This window comes from Typopeltis vanoorti, chromosome 22 (assembly GCF_054136105.1).
Source record: "Typopeltis vanoorti isolate ZY-2024b chromosome 22, IOZ_Tvanoo_1.0, whole genome shotgun sequence".
Taxonomy (NCBI): domain Eukaryota; kingdom Metazoa; phylum Arthropoda; class Arachnida; order Uropygi; family Thelyphonidae; genus Typopeltis; species Typopeltis vanoorti.
In genome coordinates this window covers 89,191,727-89,211,519 of record NC_143570.1, presented here as the reverse complement: position 1 = coordinate 89,211,519, position 19,793 = coordinate 89,191,727, and the positions used below count along the sequence as shown (strand labels likewise).

At 35.0% G+C, this 19,793-nt stretch overlaps 1 protein-coding gene across 1 annotated transcript in view; it reads right to left on the bottom strand.

Annotated features, from left to right (window-relative positions):
• The window catches only part of Elp2 (elongator complex protein 2), a 218,242-nt gene that overhangs the window by 15,176 nt on the left and 183,273 nt on the right, over positions 1-19,793 (bottom strand). Inside the window, exons 16-17 of the mRNA XM_090412092.1 lie at positions 13,698-13,819; positions 5,343-5,476 (exon numbers count right to left, since the gene is read on the bottom strand). Coding sequence (XP_090268218.1) covers positions 5,343-5,476; positions 13,698-13,819 — 256 coding nt within the window. The remainder of the gene's footprint in view (positions 1-5,342; positions 5,477-13,697; positions 13,820-19,793) is intronic.

Below are 19,793 nucleotides of genomic sequence, written 5' to 3'. Positions count from 1 at the left end.
ATCATTAATTAGTCAGATTCCCCTCTTTTGGATAGAACGGAGCAATCTTAGAGGATTTTGGATCATGGCAGGGCAGGTTTGGATTTGTATAGAGGTTAGCAGCTGTGGAGGTGAAAAGTGTCTTGTGCAAAAAAAAAAAAAAAAAAAAAAAAAAAAAGTAAAAGTTTTTGGCAGCTGAAGAAGCTATAGTTGTGCCAGGAAAGATCAGCAGTGCAGGTCAGTCCAAGAAGAGAAATCTGATCATGTTTGAATATCTCAGTATTGCTGAAGGTCAAGGAGAGGGATGCAAGCTTTTTCTTATGAGAGATCAGACAGGACTGAGTTTTGGCGGCATTGAAGTTTAGAAGGTTGTCCTTGCCCCACTGGGATATAGCCTTTCGTTTTTCTGGATTTTATCCTAGACCTATTTCATGTTGGTTGATCTGGTTACAGAAGATGTAAATGGATCTGGGAGATTCTTCTGGTTCTGATGACAGATAAATCATGCTTAAAAAAACCAAGCCTGTTTGAAAGCAGTCGTATTTGTTGTTGTGGGGTATCTGTATAAGATGTTCAGCAATTTCTTGGCTGTTGTGAATTAAGCATTCCAGTTGTGGAAGCTTTTATTATGCATTTTGAAAAATGGTTTATTGCATCACTGTTAGATGATGAGCTGCCATAGAATTAAATTCTACTATGGAGGAAAAGGTGAGCCTGTCAGCTTGGTCTATTTTCCATCATGATATCCCAGATTGAGTATAAGTTGCCTACGTAAAAGAGTAGGTAATATGGGAAAATGATCATTCCCATACGAGTCATGAGCTTTTCACTTAAATGGTGGGAGGAGGGAAGGTGATGGCAGAATGTTCAATTCCTATTATTTGGTGGATCCATCTGGCTTCTACTGTTGTGAGGTCTTTTTTTATCAGTTTTTTTTCCCCTCTGACCATTTTTTGGGAAATTGTGGACAGTCATTGTTTCTCTTCCTCCTCAGGAAAAATATCAAGAACATCAAATTGGACTTAGTTCAGGATAAAGGGTGTTTTTATAGTTTTATTTTCCCCTGGAGAAAGCCCTTAGTTCTTTGAAGTGAACATTCCATTATTTTTTATTTATATATTTTTTAATTAGCAAGATTTTGATGCAGTGAAATCATTTTTGGTGTGAGGTCACATTCACTCCCTCCCCCACAATTCATTATATTGAGACTGCAAGTAAATCATACTGTTAAAAATTATGTAACCATGAGATGACAGAGGCATATTAGCATCCTTTCAGCATAAGGTTTTCCATTATTATGGTATACTTCTTCACCTGATATGAAGTGTTCTGCTTGGTCTTGAATAGTGCTCTTTTTCATCCTTCTGCTGTCATCATGCTCAGGAGTAATAACTGGATGACCTCTCTCACAATGAACATATTTGGGTGTTTTGCTACTATGGTCTTTATTATTTTAATCCTCTAATCAGGCATACATGACAGAGCCATGACAGGCAGTCTGATCATGACCATATTCCCAATACTTAAAGGAATGCAAAGGATTTGGGATGTATGGCTTGATATAGTACTTGAGATAGCCTGTTTTCAAGATATTAAATTTATAGATGATATTCTTGGTCAGTACTAGGATACTAACCCTCATTAGACATGTTAAGGTCTCATCGCGATAACACGTTCTCTTCATGCCTACATGTGTGTGTATGTGAGGGGGGGGGGGGTGGTATTGGTATTCCCCTAACTGATGCTGTGGGAAGGAGTGGCTCTGTTTTTGGCAGATTGTTTAGGAACAACCTTTCCAGTTGAAAGGTTTTTTTTAAATATATTTGGAGAATCTGCAAACCCTTTTGGATACAGAAGGATGATATTTTCCCAATAGTAGGTATTTCTCTGATGTTTTCATTCTATTTCTTATTTTTGCTGTCTGCTGATATTGCAATGGCACTTGTGTATAGTAGAAATCAAATACTGAAATATACTGAACTAAAATATTGAAATACACAAGAATGAAGATGATCTGTTTGATTCAAATCAAAATATCTAATTTCATAGTTTTTTTTATTAACTTCTTGTGTCGATGTGTTTCAGTGTGTATTCATTATGGATGAAAAGCAATCATGGAATGAGATGAAAAAAAAAACCTGCTATTTCTGAGATTTTGAACCATCTATGTCAAGCAGACACTGTTAAGTGCTTAGCCTACAATGAATGACCTATTAAGAGATTTACATTTACTAAAACAACAAGCTGAGATCCTAACATTAAGACTATATCAGCACAATCTTTTAGGAAAAGTTCATAAATACCTTTTCTGAAATTCACACACACACAAAAGTTTCATTTGTTTTCTCCTATGATAGGTTTTCTGGATTTACGTTGCTGCTAAAACTGTACTGTTTTTTTGTAGAGCATACATAACTCTGAAGAATTGATATTGTTCAGTGACTTGTCAAAATTAAGTTTAAAAGCAGTAATGATTACATGATGGAAATATTCTCTCTCTACTCACTGTATATGCTATACATATAAAAGAGGCGGATAAAAATATGGAGTTTTTACAATAAAAAAATTATATATATATATATATATATATTATTTATATTTTTATATATATTATTTTTAATCCCTATATATATATATATATATAGGGATTAAAAAATTATTGGACTTCTAAATAAGCAGCTGAGCCAAACCAGTCATTAAATTACCAAAGAATAGCATTAAAACAAAATTTACTTCCAAGAGTAAAATATGTGATGAATGGGAAGTCAAAGATATATTTACTTAAGAAACAAGTTTCCCAGCTTCAGCAATAATGAAATCAAAGAAGGCATGATTACAGGTACTTACCTGTACCAGCCTGGACATATTATATACATCCATAATTACATGGATGCAAAGTGTCTATTGAAGTCAATATAATCTTTGAATATTATAAAATATATGATATGGATACGAAGCATATATTTGATCAACATGGCCAGTTGGGTGGTTAAAAAAACACTATTTTGAAAGTTTAAAATGTCAATGAGAAATAGTGTGGTAGGCTTTCAAAACAGTATGTTAGAATGTCTAAGAATAGCAAAAATCTAAGAATTATGCTGAACTAGTCAAAGCCTTGCAGAAAGATTATCACACAATGGGACATATCATGTTCTCGAAATGTTCACTCCCCACCTCCTGCTTAGACTTTTCTCTGATAAGCCTAGGAACAAGTCAAAAGATTTCATCAGAACACATCAATGTGTTCTGATGAAAAGAGAATATGGTTATTCTGGAGATTACCGTAACTTATTCTTTAGACGCACCATAAATTCAATCAAAACAATTAAAAAAATTTATGGATTTCATTTTCTTTAACTTTTATCATACATTTACATTCAAGATATTAAATAAAATTTATTATAACAAAAGCTTCATTTCAATTTCCTCGCAAAATGAGGAATATTTTTTTTTTGTGCTCATTTTTAATCATTTGATTATCAAAAAATAAACATTCATTGAAGAGGGGGGATAAAAGTAGTTTTTGATTTATTGCCCAATTCAATTGGCACAGTAGATGGTGTGAAGCACTGCTAAAACCATTCTACTGAGATTTTATTGCATATAAACATGGGTGGTCTGAAAAGTTCTCGGCCTCGACCATAAATGGCAACACCATCAGCAACATTTTTTTTTCTAAGTTGGTACATGTCATAAGCATCCATGTGAAATTGCAAGTCTTTCTATCAAGTAGTTTTTTTATACAGCTGTTGGAAGCCAAAGTGTTGTCTGTATCCCTGGATACAGACAACAAAATTCTTTGTAAAAGAAGGTTTAATGCCAAAAGAAGTTCATAAAAGTTTATGGGCACTCTTCTCCTTCATTTTCAACAATTTAAACTTGCCAGCTCATTAGAAATGGGCTGCCAAATTTAAACACGGCCGTATCAGAACTTTTCAGACCACCTACACATATAGATATATATATATATGTGTGTGCTGCTGAGAAAGTAAAACCTGAATCTTCTGTAGATTACTGGTAAGAGTTTAAGATATATAAAAACTATTCCAAGAAAACTGACATAGACTACCACATACAACAGGAAACTTTTATATTGCATTACTTAGAATACAAGAGTGGTCTGAAAAGTTCTCAGCCTAACAATGAAAAAACAAATTTATAATTTCAAAATTATTTTTATTTTTCAATATAATCTCCCATAAGACTAATACATTTATTCCAGCGATGCTCCAGCACCATTATCCCGTCCCTGTAGTGGTTCTCAGTAAGATCTGCAAAATACCCTCTACAGCTGCAATCACTCTTGATTTGAAGAAAAATGCTGACCAGCGAGGAAGAGATAGAAATCAGAGGGAGCCAAATCTGGGGAATTTTCCCATTGCCAAAATACTTTTGTGGGAAGGTGCATTGTCCTGATGAAAGATGATTTTTTTCTTCTAGTCTGGTTAAAAGATAGGAATAATATTCCCCAGCTACTGTTTTATCCTTTTCAAGATAATAAACAAAATGCCTTTAGCTTCGCAAAACACCGATGCCAAGACCTATCCTGCTGAACCGACTTTGTCTTCTTTGGCTGAACAACTAGTTTCTGTACACTGTTTGTATTCCAGTGTGTAATGGGTCTTATCCATAGTAATAAATCAATGCACAAAATCAGTTTTATTTTTGTTAAACACTCCAAGCACTGTTCAGAGATTTTCATGCGAGTGCATTTTTGATCTGCTGTGAGCAAGCATGGCACCCATCTTGCACAAAGCTTTTTCATTTGCAATTCTTCATGCAAAATATATCCTACACATTCTTTTGAAATGCCTATAGCCTCAGCAATTTCACACACTTTGACTCACCAGTCATCCAATACCATATTGTGCACTTGATCAATGATTTCTGATGTTGTTATTCTTTTTGGATGTCCTTCACATGGATCATCTTCAAAGCTGGTACGGCCATGTTTAAACTCGGCAGCCCATTTCTTGATTGTCGAAAATGAAGGCAAACAGTGCCCATAAACTTTTATGAACTTTGAATGAATTTCTTTTGGCGTTAAACTTTCTTTTACAAAGAATTTTATAACTGCACAATACTCAATTTTATCCATTTGAAGGGATACAGACAACACTCTTGCTTTAGACGGCTGTATAAAACAAACTACTTCATAGAATGACTTGCAATTTCACATGGATGCTCATGACAGATGTACCGACTTAGAAAATAAAAAATCTTGCCGATAGTGTTGCCATCTATGGTCGAGGCCGAGAACTTTTCAGTCCACCCTCGTATATCTATATACTTAAAGACAAAAAAAAATTCTACAATGTCAAAGAAATGCCAAATTTATGCAACTTTTTAAAGAAACTTCATACTTATTGTTTGATATGAAACATGGTCCAAATGCAACAGATGTAGCAGAATCGGCAGTCTCGAGAGGATGCGAACAGGGAAGATACCCTTTTGTAACATCTGTCATCACTTCTTCATGTTTACCCCATATTACCACCTGTGAAAGAAAAACATCCAGAGGATTATCATTTAAGACTATATTAGATTAATGTAAAACATAAATTTCATCAAATACTCATGTTGGTTATATACACAGTGTATAATCAATATGGCCATTCTGGCCAGCTTGTCTATATATATATATATATGCGACTTCACAAGGCTCTGGAAACAATCTACAAGTACCTGTCTGAGGCATACATGACGAATTTTTGTAGTTCTTCCATCAGATCTATTGGCCTTTCTCCAGTACTTTAGTACTCAGAGTTGATGTTTCTTCATTCACATCCACATTTTTTTTGGACAGGTGGTGTCCTCTATTTGTCTACTGTTATACCACCCCATCTAGGACCTTGTCTGAAGCATGGTATATGTTCAGTTATGTTCTCTTGTAGTCATTACACCAGTTGCAGTATCTTTATTGGATGTTACAATTCCACCAACAATTAATTGCTCACCTTCTGCATCAATCAGCTATTTCTGACCGAATGACTGATACTGATGTGCTTCTATTTATCATGTACCATTCTCAGTATACTCAATACACTGTTGCATGCGACTATTCTAGCATGGCAACAGTTTCCCAGAAAGTTTTACCTACCAGGCATCCATTATCATTCCTTATTCAAATTCAACTAGGTCATAACCATTAGAGATCTGAATGGAGAATGTATGTTCATAGAATCAACAGGAGTCGAAAACAATTCGATGGAACACAACAACACAACCATTGTCGATTATCACATATACAGAGGAATGCAATGTCTCTCAGATGCAATCTACAAACTAATTAAAACAAGTATTGGCTGACATATATTGCTGGATTCCATTTGTGTGTGTATACAAATCTCTATAACTGAGTCAATCTTGCAATGTTAGCATGATTATTCAGCTAACCTTTCGTGAAGAGAGTAAGTAGCCTTAATAATCAAAACTTTGAAGACATAATACAAAATGATACTGGATGAACGAGACATCCCTATTTTAAGACAAGAAGTAAAAGCAGCAAACTATTCTTTGAAGCCAATTATATATTTGGTTTAATCTTTTATCCAAGTGTAAGCAAACAAAGTTTGCACCTGAAGTATTTTCAGGACTGGGGCAGCTCGTGGTAAAGGTGGAATAAGTTCTGATCACTTGTCTTAATACCTCTCATAATGCAAAGCACATCTCCTTACGGACGTGTATAATGCTATGCATTAAGGAAAGGGCCACTACCCAGATCGGTTTTGACTTTTATGAGGTCTCATCATCGGGAGCCAGATCCAGGGGTGGTGATACTAAGGTGGAAGTAATGCAGAAGTCATATCACCATATATCAGTTGCCAAAAGATGTCAACACCTTATTATTAAAATTCTCTGGATTAGAGATAGTTGATGGAAGTTTTTTCATGGCCTAAAGACTGATGCACCTCTATTCTGATTCCTATTCCTAAAAAAGGGAATAGTACGAATTGTAGCAATTATAGAACTATCACTTTAATCAGTCATATGACTTCTGCATTAATTCCACCTTAGTATCTCCACCTCTGGGTCTGGCTCCCACTGATGAGACCTCAATAAAATTCGAAACCGGTCTGGGTAGTGGCCCTTTCCTTAATGCATAGCATTATACATATGTAAGGAGATATGCTTTGCATTATGGGAGATACTAAGGCAAGTGATCAGAACTTATTCCACCTTTACCACGAGCTTCCCCAGTCCTGAAAATACTTCAGGTGCAAACTTTGTTTGCTTACACTTGGATAAAGGATTAAACCAAATATATAATTGGTGGCATAACCAAGTGAAAAAACTTCCATCAACTAATTCTTTGAAGATGGGAAAATTGCCAGGCATAGATGGAATAACTTCAGCATTACTGAAAGCTGGTGAGAACCTATCATAGATGCCCAGCTTAAAATTTGTCAAGATGGGTGGAACAACAAATCATGGCCTGAAGACTGATGCACCTCTATTCTGATTCCTATTTCTAAAAAAAGGGAATAGTACAAATTGTAGCAATTATAGAACTATCACTTTAATCAGTCATCCAAGCAAAATTTTCCTAAAAATCTTACTCTCTACGATTAAGAAGAAAATAGAAAGTATACTTCCAGAGAACCAAACAGGATTCTATAAAAACAAGAGTACAATAAATCACTTATTTACAATACATCTCATTGGAGAAAACATACTGAACATAATAAAACACATTACAATTTTATAGATATACAGAAGGCCTTCAATTTAGTATGGCATGAGGCATTGTGGAGAATGAGAATACGGAATAGATAATAAAATAGTATGCCTGATTAAAACTGTAAAAAGTTTTAATCAGGCATATTTAATTGATTTTTATTAACATTTCCTCAGAAATGTTAAAAAAATCAATGGCAACTAAGGCAAGCCTTTAACCTATATTTAAAATATATAATAAACTTAGCCTTGGAAAACAGTGGTTCTGGTATTACAGTTGGTGGCAAAAAAAAAATCAATAATCTCAGACTCGAGATGACATCAACTTAATAGCAGAGAATGAACATCAGTTACAACAGTTAACAGTTTCTAAGGGCACTTAGTGATTATGGATTAAAGATAAACATTCACAAATCAAAAAGATGTTTACAAGAAATAAGCATATGAAAATTTCAGTTAATGATGAAAATTGGAAGAAATAGAAAGACTCACCTACTTGGAAAAATGTTACTGTAAAATCTTTCACAATAAATTAAGTTAATTTTTCGAGTCTAATTTTAGATAAGTTTCCAAACATATATAAAATAGAATTTATATTGCAATATAATAAATGTAACATTTTGCTGCAAAAAAATGCATAATTTAATACCCATTGGCATTAAACTTTTCTGTATGTAAAACAGAAAAGAGGGGATTAACCTGGATTAGAACGATGGCTAAGCAGAAACAAACGTTCGCAAAGCCTTGCAAACATAAAATTATGCACTTATGAATGGAGGGAGCCGAAGTGACATCATCATGTTGGTAGGTAATCCTGGAAGCTACATTGTAGTAACAAAGGATTAGTGGCGATATAAAAGAGGACTGAGACGAACCAGCAAGGTTCTCGATTTTAGATTCCAAGTGTTGTCCTTTCCCGGAGAACGGGCTTCCAGGTGTGTGTAGGCAGGGCCGCTATTCAATGAAGTTCCTGTTTGAATGTATGGATGTACTAGGAGAGTGCTACTATGCACAGTCATAGCAGAAACTTCGTCAGTTCCTTTTCAGTTACCGATGGAAGAATCACAACGACCTTGTCCGGCAATTCCCAGAATGAGAACTGCTACATCTCCAAGCAACGATCATAACCTATGGTGAAGACGGACCGAAGTATTGTGTAATTGACTGAAATGTGTACGTAAAGGGCTATTGTAAGTAGGCACAAATTTTGTTAATGCTTTGTAAAGGTGAAATGGGAATTATTATATGTAATGAGTGTGCTTACAGATATTTCTTAGAAAAGTCTTAAGTAATGAGTTTTGGTTACAAAGGGGTAGATTGATTGTAAATTTGTACATATAATGGAAGAAATTAAGCTACGATATAACTTAGGGAATAGCTACATGTTTAATTTAGATTAGTTAACAATATGAAGAGGTTCAGTAAGTTGTATGTAATATAGTCAGTTGTATTTTGCCCTATTGTATTTTGACAGGCTGAGAGAGAGATATCATTTCCTCTTTGACGTGTGTATTGTACATTCTTTCTAGGTTTAAATAAAATATTTTGTTTGTCTACCTTGCTAGATCAATTGCCAATGCACTATCTCTAAAAAACTAGCAAACCTGCATGCACTATAGATTGAGAATCAGCATAATTTGCTATAAAAAAATATGTGTAGTAACTAAGAACTTGCATGTATTCCTTACCTTAACTCTCAAACTACATTAGTTCAATTAGAATGGTGCAGTCATTAAATTTTTTTTTTCTGATTGATTAGTGTGAGCTAATCAATCAGAAAAACCTGTATATCACAGATAGGCTGATAACTTAAGGTCTGTTTAATAGAAGTGGGAACAGGAAATAAGATTACGTAGGATTAATAGTGAGATATATGTCAAGCAGATTAAAGTAGCATAGAGTTAGCTAAGACATAAGGTGCTGGGAGCGCAGTGCATATAAGGTTAACAAAGGTGCAGTTGAACTTAAAATAAGAATAAATAAATAGAATATTACAATGGCACAGACGATGACCATATAAAATATAACATTACCACACAGATAGTTGGTCTAAACATGATATTTAACCATGCATTGCTAAAGCAACTATTTCCCTTAGGAAGGACAATAAAATACAACTAACTACAAGATTCTATCCCATTGATACCCACGTTAATTCTGTCTTACTATATAGATGTGAGAGATGGACAATGCTAAAATAAGATGAGAAAAGACTATTGGCCTTCGAGATGAATTGCTATAGAAAACTTCTGAAGATACTGTACATGGAACAAGTAGCAAATGAAGGTTAGAAGGAAAATCTGCTTCATTGCCAGAACACAAGAAAATATCACTAAAATATGTTGGAAATAGCTCTGGTGGCTGGGCCACATTGCTAGATCCTAAAACAGGATGTTTACCTGTTTACCTGTTTACCTAAACAAGACTAGAGGGCTTGATGCCTAGTAAAAAACACCAGGATGCTGGATAGATAATATCAGAAAATGGACTAATTCTTCATTCTCCACCTTGTTAAGATCCCAAGACAAAAACACCTGCAGAGAGTATCTTAGGACTATCACCTTTGTAGTGCTCCAGTGGTCTGCATAGACTTTGGGTGAAGAAGAACTCAGTCAATAATGATGATGCCCCTTGAATGGAAAGACTTGGCTCAAATCCTATCTAGGATGCAAAGAATTTTTATAAGGACTTGACAACAAAATGTGAGTTAACTGTTCTCATACAAATGTATCAGGATTTTTCTATCAGAAACTTGAGTTTTTCATCCTGTAAGACAAACCAACCAACCAGAGAATACACACCAATGGCAGATATAGAAGACAGGATTAATCATCATATCACAGCATTATAGCAATTAGATTTCGACAAGCCAAATAAACACACACACACACACACACACACACACACCCTTTCTCTCTCTTTGTGCTTGGAAAGAAATCAGCAGACACCATAATGTGAGGAACAAACAGTCAAGGCACCCACCTTGATAAGATGTAGGACCTCCTTTCACTGCAATAACTAAAACATTTCCACTGATCACTATCATAATCAATGGGAATTTTGGACCATTCTTCCTGTAGGTATGTAATAAGGTCCTAGACTGATGTAGGGATGCATGTCCCTTGACCTCACCTGATGCTTCAGTCCATCCCACAGATATCCAGTAGCGTTGAGATCAGGACTATGTGGAGGCTAGTCAAGTGTGGTGACTTTCATGTTCACAAATCATACACTTACAGCAGCAGCCTTATGACATGGCACACTGTCTTGCTGAAAGAGACAATTCAGTTCTGTAGAAACGGCACAAAGTAGGAAGCGCTGCATTGTGCAGAATGATCAGTGCTCACAGCAACAGAAACAGAGGTCTAAGGCGAAACCAGAAAAAACAGTACCATAACATCACACCACCACCTCTGAATTTCATAGATGGGGTTACACACTCTAATAAGAGTTCACTGGGCATATGCCACACCCATCATCATGATTTGTTGCTCCTTTACACAGCTTTCCAAGCTTCAAGGTCCCACTGTACATGCTTTATGCAAAGATGATGGCACATGTTGGTTCAGGTAATGTGGGGCTTGCATATTGTGGTCCTACCATGGAAATCCATGTTGTGAGCATTAATTGAATGTTTTTATGCACATTTGTGTTCCAGTCAATATTCGGAACTTTGCATTCAATGTCGGCCAATAGAGGTGATTTTTACATATTATCCTTCGTAGCCATGGTTATGTTCACTGAGTGTAGTGGGCATCCACTGTGTGTAGCACTTGCAGTTGACTCCCTGCACTTCCATCTCCAGTGATATTCTGGTAGTATGGTATCACTGATTTCACCTGGAATGGCTCAATTTGTCGAAAAGATAAGCTGCAATGTATCATCCTATCACAACGCCTCTTTTTAACTCTGTCAGTTCCTTTCTCACATCCATTTCACACAGACTCGTTGCACTGACTTGGGAGCATCATATTCCATCAATTTATACTGGCTACAAACAAACGACTTGTTACATGGCATGATGCACCTTGCACATTGACTTCTTTCCAAGTAGTGTGTGTGTGTGTGTGTGTGTGTGTGTGTGTGTGTTTGTGTGTAATATATATATCCCATCCTATTTTCCTTTAGATGTTAGGTCCAGTACCCTGTTAATGATAGGGCATAACTTTTCCACCTCTTCATAAAACTGGCTAATGAATTTTCTTATAAAGCAGTTATGGTCCATGTACAGAATTTCTATTTTCGGCCACAGTATAGGATGATCTTCCTTTGTTGGTTCTGGATTTATTTTCTCTTCTTTTCCATATCTTTAACATGTTCTAATTTGTAAATTTCTCCAGATCACATCCTGTTTGTCCTACATAGCATATACTGTTTCATAACCCACTACCATTCATGTTTTTTAAGGAGTGGATGAAATTTGTTTGGGACAAAGTAAAAAAAAAAGTTGCATGGGGAACTTTTAGAAAGGGTATGGCTGATGTATTTTAAGTTCCTGATTCCTCTTCTCTATGTTGCAAGAGATGATGTATGCTCTGTCTTGTAGCATTTTAATTATTCCTGTCTTTGGCATAAGATGGTAGCGAGATGTGATATGGAGGTATTGTACAGTGTGGTTAAGCTTCTATACACTGAATTTACAAGGAGTTCATTCTCCTTGGAGACGTTTAGGAGTATAGCAAGAAATTATACAGTTCTGTTGTTTTTAAGTTCAAGAGGTGAATTTATGAATGGGTGTAGGCTGTTCAGGTTGTCTGCAAATTCTTCTGGTTATGATGAACCTAGCGATGCCATATTTTGAGTTTCTGGTGGCAGTTTTTACCAGGGCTTCTTTCGAGCGACTCCATAAATAAATTGGCTAGAAGTAAAAAGATTCATGAGCCCACAGCAAGACCTTCTTTTTCTGTTCATAGTATTTTTTCTCAAAACTGGAAGAAGTTTATTCTCTGCACTGTTTGAATAATAGGATAGCATCCAGAGAGGAAAAGATGTAGCAGTAATAAAATTTCTTCTCTGAGACATTTGTAAATGGATTTGCGACACTTAGGATTACTACAAGGTTCACAACGGTTATATTCTTTAGTTTTATATATATATATATATATATATATATGGGACTTTGTTTACTTGTGACAGATATTTGAAAAGGCTGGTGGTTGAATAATCTGTTACATATCTACAACAGGTTTCAAGGGCACTTCTACTCTTCAGGGCTCTAAATTCTTGAAATAAATGGTGCTCGGAACAATTTTTTTTTTCTTTCCCCCAGGCCATTGATGAGGTTTTTGATCATGTTATGGTCTTTTTGTATGTCTGTCACGTCGGATCTGAGTCTTGTAAGCTATTCATCTTAGATACATATTCCTTAGCAGTCATAACTACTGTGGCATTACATTTGCCTGTTTTTATGACTATGACAGTGCTCTTGCAACATAATTTCTGGTGGGATGCAAATTTAATTTTGGAAATATTTTTGACAGACCATTTGGCTCTTAGTAATATAGCTGCTGTTTGAATGCAGATTAGGTCTGCTGAGTCTCTTGGTAATCACTCCAGTCATTTTTCTGTTTGTTATAATGTCAAATTAAAAATGTTCAATAATCTAACTCTGCATGTGTCCAGGTGTGTGAAAAAAGATTAAATATGACTTCTGTGGGAAGTGCTTATTTCTTTCTTTCTATGTCTCTTTTTCTCCTCCTCACATAATAGTCTACTGAATTTCTTCTTTAAATTGCTTTTGTTCCTTAGGGCAACTGTGCTATAAAAGAGTTCGGTGATCTCTGTGATTTTGCAATTATTTTCCACCATTTAATTTTAGTTACTTCCTACACACACTACAGCCAATAGCATCCTCATTACATGAGGTTTTTCAAATTTGTGTCCACAATGTAAAGAGTAAGGACAAACTCTTCTCATAGTAAACATTTATATAAAAATTTCTCTGCAGGTGTAAAACTGGACAGCTTTGTACTGTATAAAAAAGAATACTAAAAATGAAAAACATTAATAAAAAAAATCTGTTTAGAAATTAAGGCAATTACCTTCTTATCTCTAGAAGATGTAGCAAAAAAGTTTGAGTCATGGGACCATGCACACGACCAAATGATTCGAGCATGAACACCACTTTTCTTGTCACTGTAAGCAATCCTTTTGTAAGGAATATCTAAAAAATTAGAAACATTTTTATACGTTAAAAATAATCTAGAAATTTTTTCATCCACAAATCAAACAAAGCTGGTATTGTGTGGAGCCAGATGAATAAATTTATATGAAATTAGAAGAAATTAGCCAAACATAAACTAGCAGTATACAAGACAGTGCTCAAACCAACTGATACATTTGAGAATTCTGGTTAAGAATAAAACAGTTGTCAAAAGACTCAAATAATGGACATGAAAGTTCTGAAAAAAAATGAGAAAAGTGAAACAGATGATATCAGAATATCATCTGTTCATGATGGCAGAATATTAACTTGACATTAATAGCATTTAACAAATGTTTGCAGACCTAATCTAAGGTTATAAAAAAAAAAATGGTGTTAGATGAAAGGGCCACAAGAAAAAGCCCCAGGTGATGATCAAAATCTGACAATACTGGAATCCTGATATGTAACAAACTAATTTGGAAAAACGCACATGTTAGAGCCTTTACTTTACTTATAATTACGAAAATAACACTCAACATTTCAGCCTCTATATCAAGGTTACTATCAGAAAACATCCATACATGAGAACATGATGCTACACAAAAGTAAGTTAAATCTAACTGGTTTGTTAATTGTTTATGCTAGTCTGACCTCTGATAAAAAAAACAAATAATATAAAATAAATAATTACTTTTTATAAAGAAACTAATAATGCAAATTAATCATGAAATATCAACACAGTATTCTATGCACCTCATTAGAGTATATCAATTTGATGAAGATATATCAGATAACTTATGCAATCTACAATCAATGAGACCATTAGGTCTCATTGATTATAGATTGCATAAAGATAATCACAGTTTTATCGCTTTCTTTCAAGGTTAAACGGTGGTCAGCATTCATTGTGTAGAATTCATGGAGACAAAAATGCACGTATTAGAACAGTTACTTTACTTATAATTAGAAATTACGAAAATAACACTCAACATTTCAGCCTCTATATCAAGGTTACCATCAGAAAACATCCATACATTTGAACATGATGCTACACAAAAGTAAGCTAAATCTAACTGGTTTGTTAATTGTTTATGCTAGTCTGACCTCTGATAAAAAAAACAAATAATATAAAATAAATAATTACTTTTTATAAAGAAACTAATAATGCAAATTAATCATGAAATATCAACACAGTATTCTATGCACCTCATTAGAGTATATCAATTTGATGAAGATATATCAGATAACTTATGCAATCTACAATCAATGAGACCATTAGGTCTCATTGATTATAGATTGCATAAAGATAATCACAGTTTTATCGCTTTCTTTCAAGGTTAAACGGTGGTCAGCATTCATTGTGTAGAATTCATGGAGACAAAAATGCACGTATTAGAACAGTTACTTTACTTATAATTAGAAATTACGAAAATAACACTCAACATTTCAGCCTCTATATCAAGGTTACCATCAGAAAACATCCACACATTTGAACATGATGCTACACAAAAGTAAGCTAAATCTAACTGGTTTGTTAATTGTTTATGCTAGCCTGACATCTGATGAAAAAAAAAAATAATATAATAAAATAAATAACTACTTTTTATACATAAGTATAATAACATACAGTTGATTAAAAAAAATTACAGCAGAACTATATCAAATGTATCTTTACTGGCCTAGTTGTCTTAAGGTTTTCTTTTGTTGGGATTTTGCCATCATGTTCTGGATTTTATATGGGTTGCAGATGGGTCTTCCATATTCTTAGAATTATTAATCCATCATTCTTGATGAGATTAGGATGATGAATCAGCATCTCACAAGACTCCTTTAATTTTCTTTCAAACCAAGTTTTGGTGCAGTTCCAGTTAATTCTGTGACATGTTTGAGTGCAAGGTTTGACAGGTATGTTTTATCATAGTGAAGGAATTTAATGTGGAGTTTTGTTTGTCTTTTCTTGTTGAAACTGTGCAACCTGTTTCCCATATGTAGGGTAAGTTGAAGGTGCACTGGATTTTGTAAATCCCTGGGTGGGTGGGCAAGGTAAGGAAGGGGGATCTTTGGATGAGCTGAGTATACGTCTTAATTTTGCAAGAGGTTTGAAAGTTGCCTAATATTCCTCTAATATATGGTATGGCTATGGCATTTTTGTAATTTTTTTTTTACCTTTCATGGCATTATTGTTGAGGATCTTGTGAACTTTTATCTTCTGTCAACCATGTCTCACTAATGCCAATAACCTTTGGTCAGATTGAACTAACAGATGCCAAAAACTCATTCCCCTTATTCCAAATGCTCCTGGCATTAGTGTACATAAAGTGCAAAAACTCTTTAGGTCCACTGCTATCCTGACACTTCATACTAACTATCCCATTCTGGTTTATTACAAACGGTACTAACTTTGGCATTTTATGCACATTCTTACACTCAGCTGCCTCACCGGTATCTGTGTAACTGCTCAGCAGCTTCCTTCTGAAAAGCTCTAATTTTCCTGATCTGCACATTCACTTTCACTTCACTTCATTCAGCAACACTTTTTACAGACTCTGAAAACCAAATCCATTCAAATGCAAACCATCCTTCTTGTGTAAGTCTTTTTGTCCATCGAACTCGCTCTACACATCCACAAATTCTTCCTGCATAATCCACGCATCAACTCATTCACTATTATCACCCCTCCTCCTCAGCTCAACTCTATCATACCATGGCAACAGACTCAATATCTTAACTTGCTCACCCTTTTCTTTTGCTACTTTCAATAACTTTTCATATCCTACCTCAATACTATACTTTTCTCCTTTCAAATCATTCAATTTGGCCAAAACAATCAACTCTTTCACTTTACCCTTTTTGCACTCCAATAGCCTTAACTAACATCATTAATTTTTGCACCTGGGAAGCAGGATTTTCCAATTCTCTTGCCAATCACACTTCTTATGATAGAATCACTATACAAGACACACTACTTAATTTTTCATTCTCGCTTAGTCAAGCAATTCTTTCTCTTTTCTTGCCCTTCTTTCTTTCTATTATCAGCTGATCCACTCACCAGACATTTCTGCAAATGCCTCAGCTTACACTTCATTCTGTGTATCACTCCAGGTAACTGCACCATCACCCTTGTTATGGCCAACTCCTCATTCTTTATGTCCATCAAATTACTATTCTTTCAAACATCACTTTTACTCTCTCTTTCAATGCTATCCTCCCTCACACCACTGCACATTTTCATGCGTATTCTCTGTTCTGTCTCCGCCACTTTAATCTCATGACATGACCCACACTACTGACCCTTGCTTTCAAAGCATTTTCAGCACACTTTCACACCAAAGTCCATCTGTCCTTGGTAATGTGTACATCTCCCAGACATTGTGCTTAATGAAGTCCCTCTGGTTGTACAGGATTTTGTGAACTTTTTTTTGTTGTTGTTGTAGCCATTTTTCATAAAGGTTTAGGTAATGATTTCATATTCTTTCTTTAGTGCCTGCTCGTCTGAGCAAATTATTAGGTTTCTATGTTTGAGGGTGCTAATGACTCTTAGTTTTGTTGTTGTGTTGGATGGTGGTATGAAACTTTGTGTATGTACTGGCCTGTGTGTGTAGATTTGCAGAAGATTGTAAAAGGCAGCTTGTGGGAAGACATGTTACAAGCATTTCTAGGAAAGGAAGAGAATTATTGTTTTAATCTCAATGGTAAACTGGAGATGTTTGTATTGTTTGTTTAGATCAGTGGTTCTTAACCTGGGATGCTTAACCTTAACCTGGAAATACTTTCTCGCACCCCCAGGGGGTGTGAGAGAAGTTTCTAAATTTTCGATGGAAACTACCACCTGACTGCCTGTGAGAAACTAGTGAACGCTACGTCGACGTTTGGGACCCCCACTTCTACCCTCTCTACCTTTGCCTCAGCACATCGCACTTACCAGCACATGCAGTACAATAAGAAACTGATGGATACGTGCACGTGTTCGCATACTCTGAGTACGTATGTTAATGAGGTGGTTTGACGCAGAAACGAATACTAATTTTCTTTAATTTACCAACATTAATCAGTGACTAAAGCCTATACCGGATACGATCAATTGATTACATAGAGGTTTTCTGAAAATTTTGAAAAATTATAATTATTATATTATTGATTGTAGTAATCCTTGTTATGTCGTGAAAAATGCCAATGGAAAGACGATTATATTGCTTATGGATTCACTTGTACAACAGAAAAAGATGGTACGCAATGGCCACAATGCATTTTATGTTGCAAAATATTTTCAACTCCAATCTTCAACCGTCAAAGTTGTTAGAGCATTTCAACAATCAGCATGGTGGTGCATCTGCAGGACATACTCTTAACATCTTGAAGTCTAAGAAGGCACAATTTGATACCAGCGGTAGTATCACAAAATTTGACGTTGTGGCAGTTCAAAAGCCCTTGTTAGAAGCTTCTTATCAAGTGGCATATCTATGTGCTAAGAAAAGAAAAGGTCACACAATAGCTGAGGAATTGGTAAAACCATGTGCACTTGAAATTGCAAAAATTGTATTGGGTTCTGAAGCGCAAAGGAAAATTCAGCAGATTCCGTTATCGAATGATGTGATTCGATTGCGCATTCAAGATCTCAGTGTTGATATTTTACTGCAAGTAATAGAAGATATCAAAGCCAGTCCTCTAAAAGTGAGTATTCAACTGGATGAGTCAACTGATGTTGATAATGAATGATAAATGCACGTAAACACAAGAAAGATATTTAATTAACCAAATATTTCGGTCTGGAAATAGCAGACCATCTTCAGTGGTATTACAAGAACAGTTTTAAAAAATACATGCTAGAATACTAACAATAGATTGTTAAAAATAGAACATGCCGCACGATGTTATATCACTAAGTATTAAGTATAAAACGGAACATTTTGAAGTAGAGATATGATTGAAAAAAAATAAAAAATAAAAATAATGAGTAATCTTGATTAGACCGACTTTCCCAGATTTTTGATATAGATATACAGATGTTGATAATTGCAGTCAGTTGTTGGTATTTGTGCAATATATTAAGGATAAAGAAATGTTGGAAGAATTTTTAATTTGTGAGCCACTGGAATTGACGACAAAAGGAATGTTTTCAATCATATTAAAAACTTTTTTTTGAAACATCAAATACCCATGAATGGTAGGCTCAATTTGCACTGATGGTGCCCCTGCAATGTTGGGCAAAAATTCTGGATTTTTTTCATACATCAAGACAGAAATACCGCAAGTTACAATAGCACATTGCATGTTGCACCGTCATGCACTTGCATCGAAAACTTTGCCAGAGAATTTAAAACAACACTTAACTACTGCAGTAAATGTAGTAAAGTATATCCGAGGACGAGCGCTTGTGCTTCGTGCGAAGAAATTGGTGCTGTTCATACTGTGCTTCTTTATCACACTGAAGTATGGTGGCTCTCCAAGGGCTGCATGCTAAGTAGGGTTTTTGAATTGCATGAGGAAATTATACAGTTTCTTACTAACCAAAATTGTGATTTAGTTAAAGCTTTTGAAAAAAGAGAAGCAATACTTCGACTAGTCTACTTAGCAGATATATTTAGCCACCTGAATGAATTAAACACATCAATGCAAGGATTTGGTAAGAACATAATAACAGCTAGTGAAAAATTATCTTCATTTATTGAAAAACTAAAAATTTGGAAACATCGAGTTGAAAATGGGAATTTTGCAAACTTTCCTTTACTTGATTCAATAGTTCTGGAAAATGAGAAAATAATAATTATACCTGAAATTGCAATACACCTCCAACAATTGAGTGAATAATTTCATGGCTACTTTACCATAGGAAATATTAGCAAAGTTCAGAGATGGATACTGGATCCATTTCTATTTGACCCAGATTCGATGGATGACAGTTATTTAATAAAAGACAATCTTATTGAAATACGAGCCAATGCACATATTCAAATGGAATTTGAAAAACTGGACTCAGAACAATTCTGGTGTA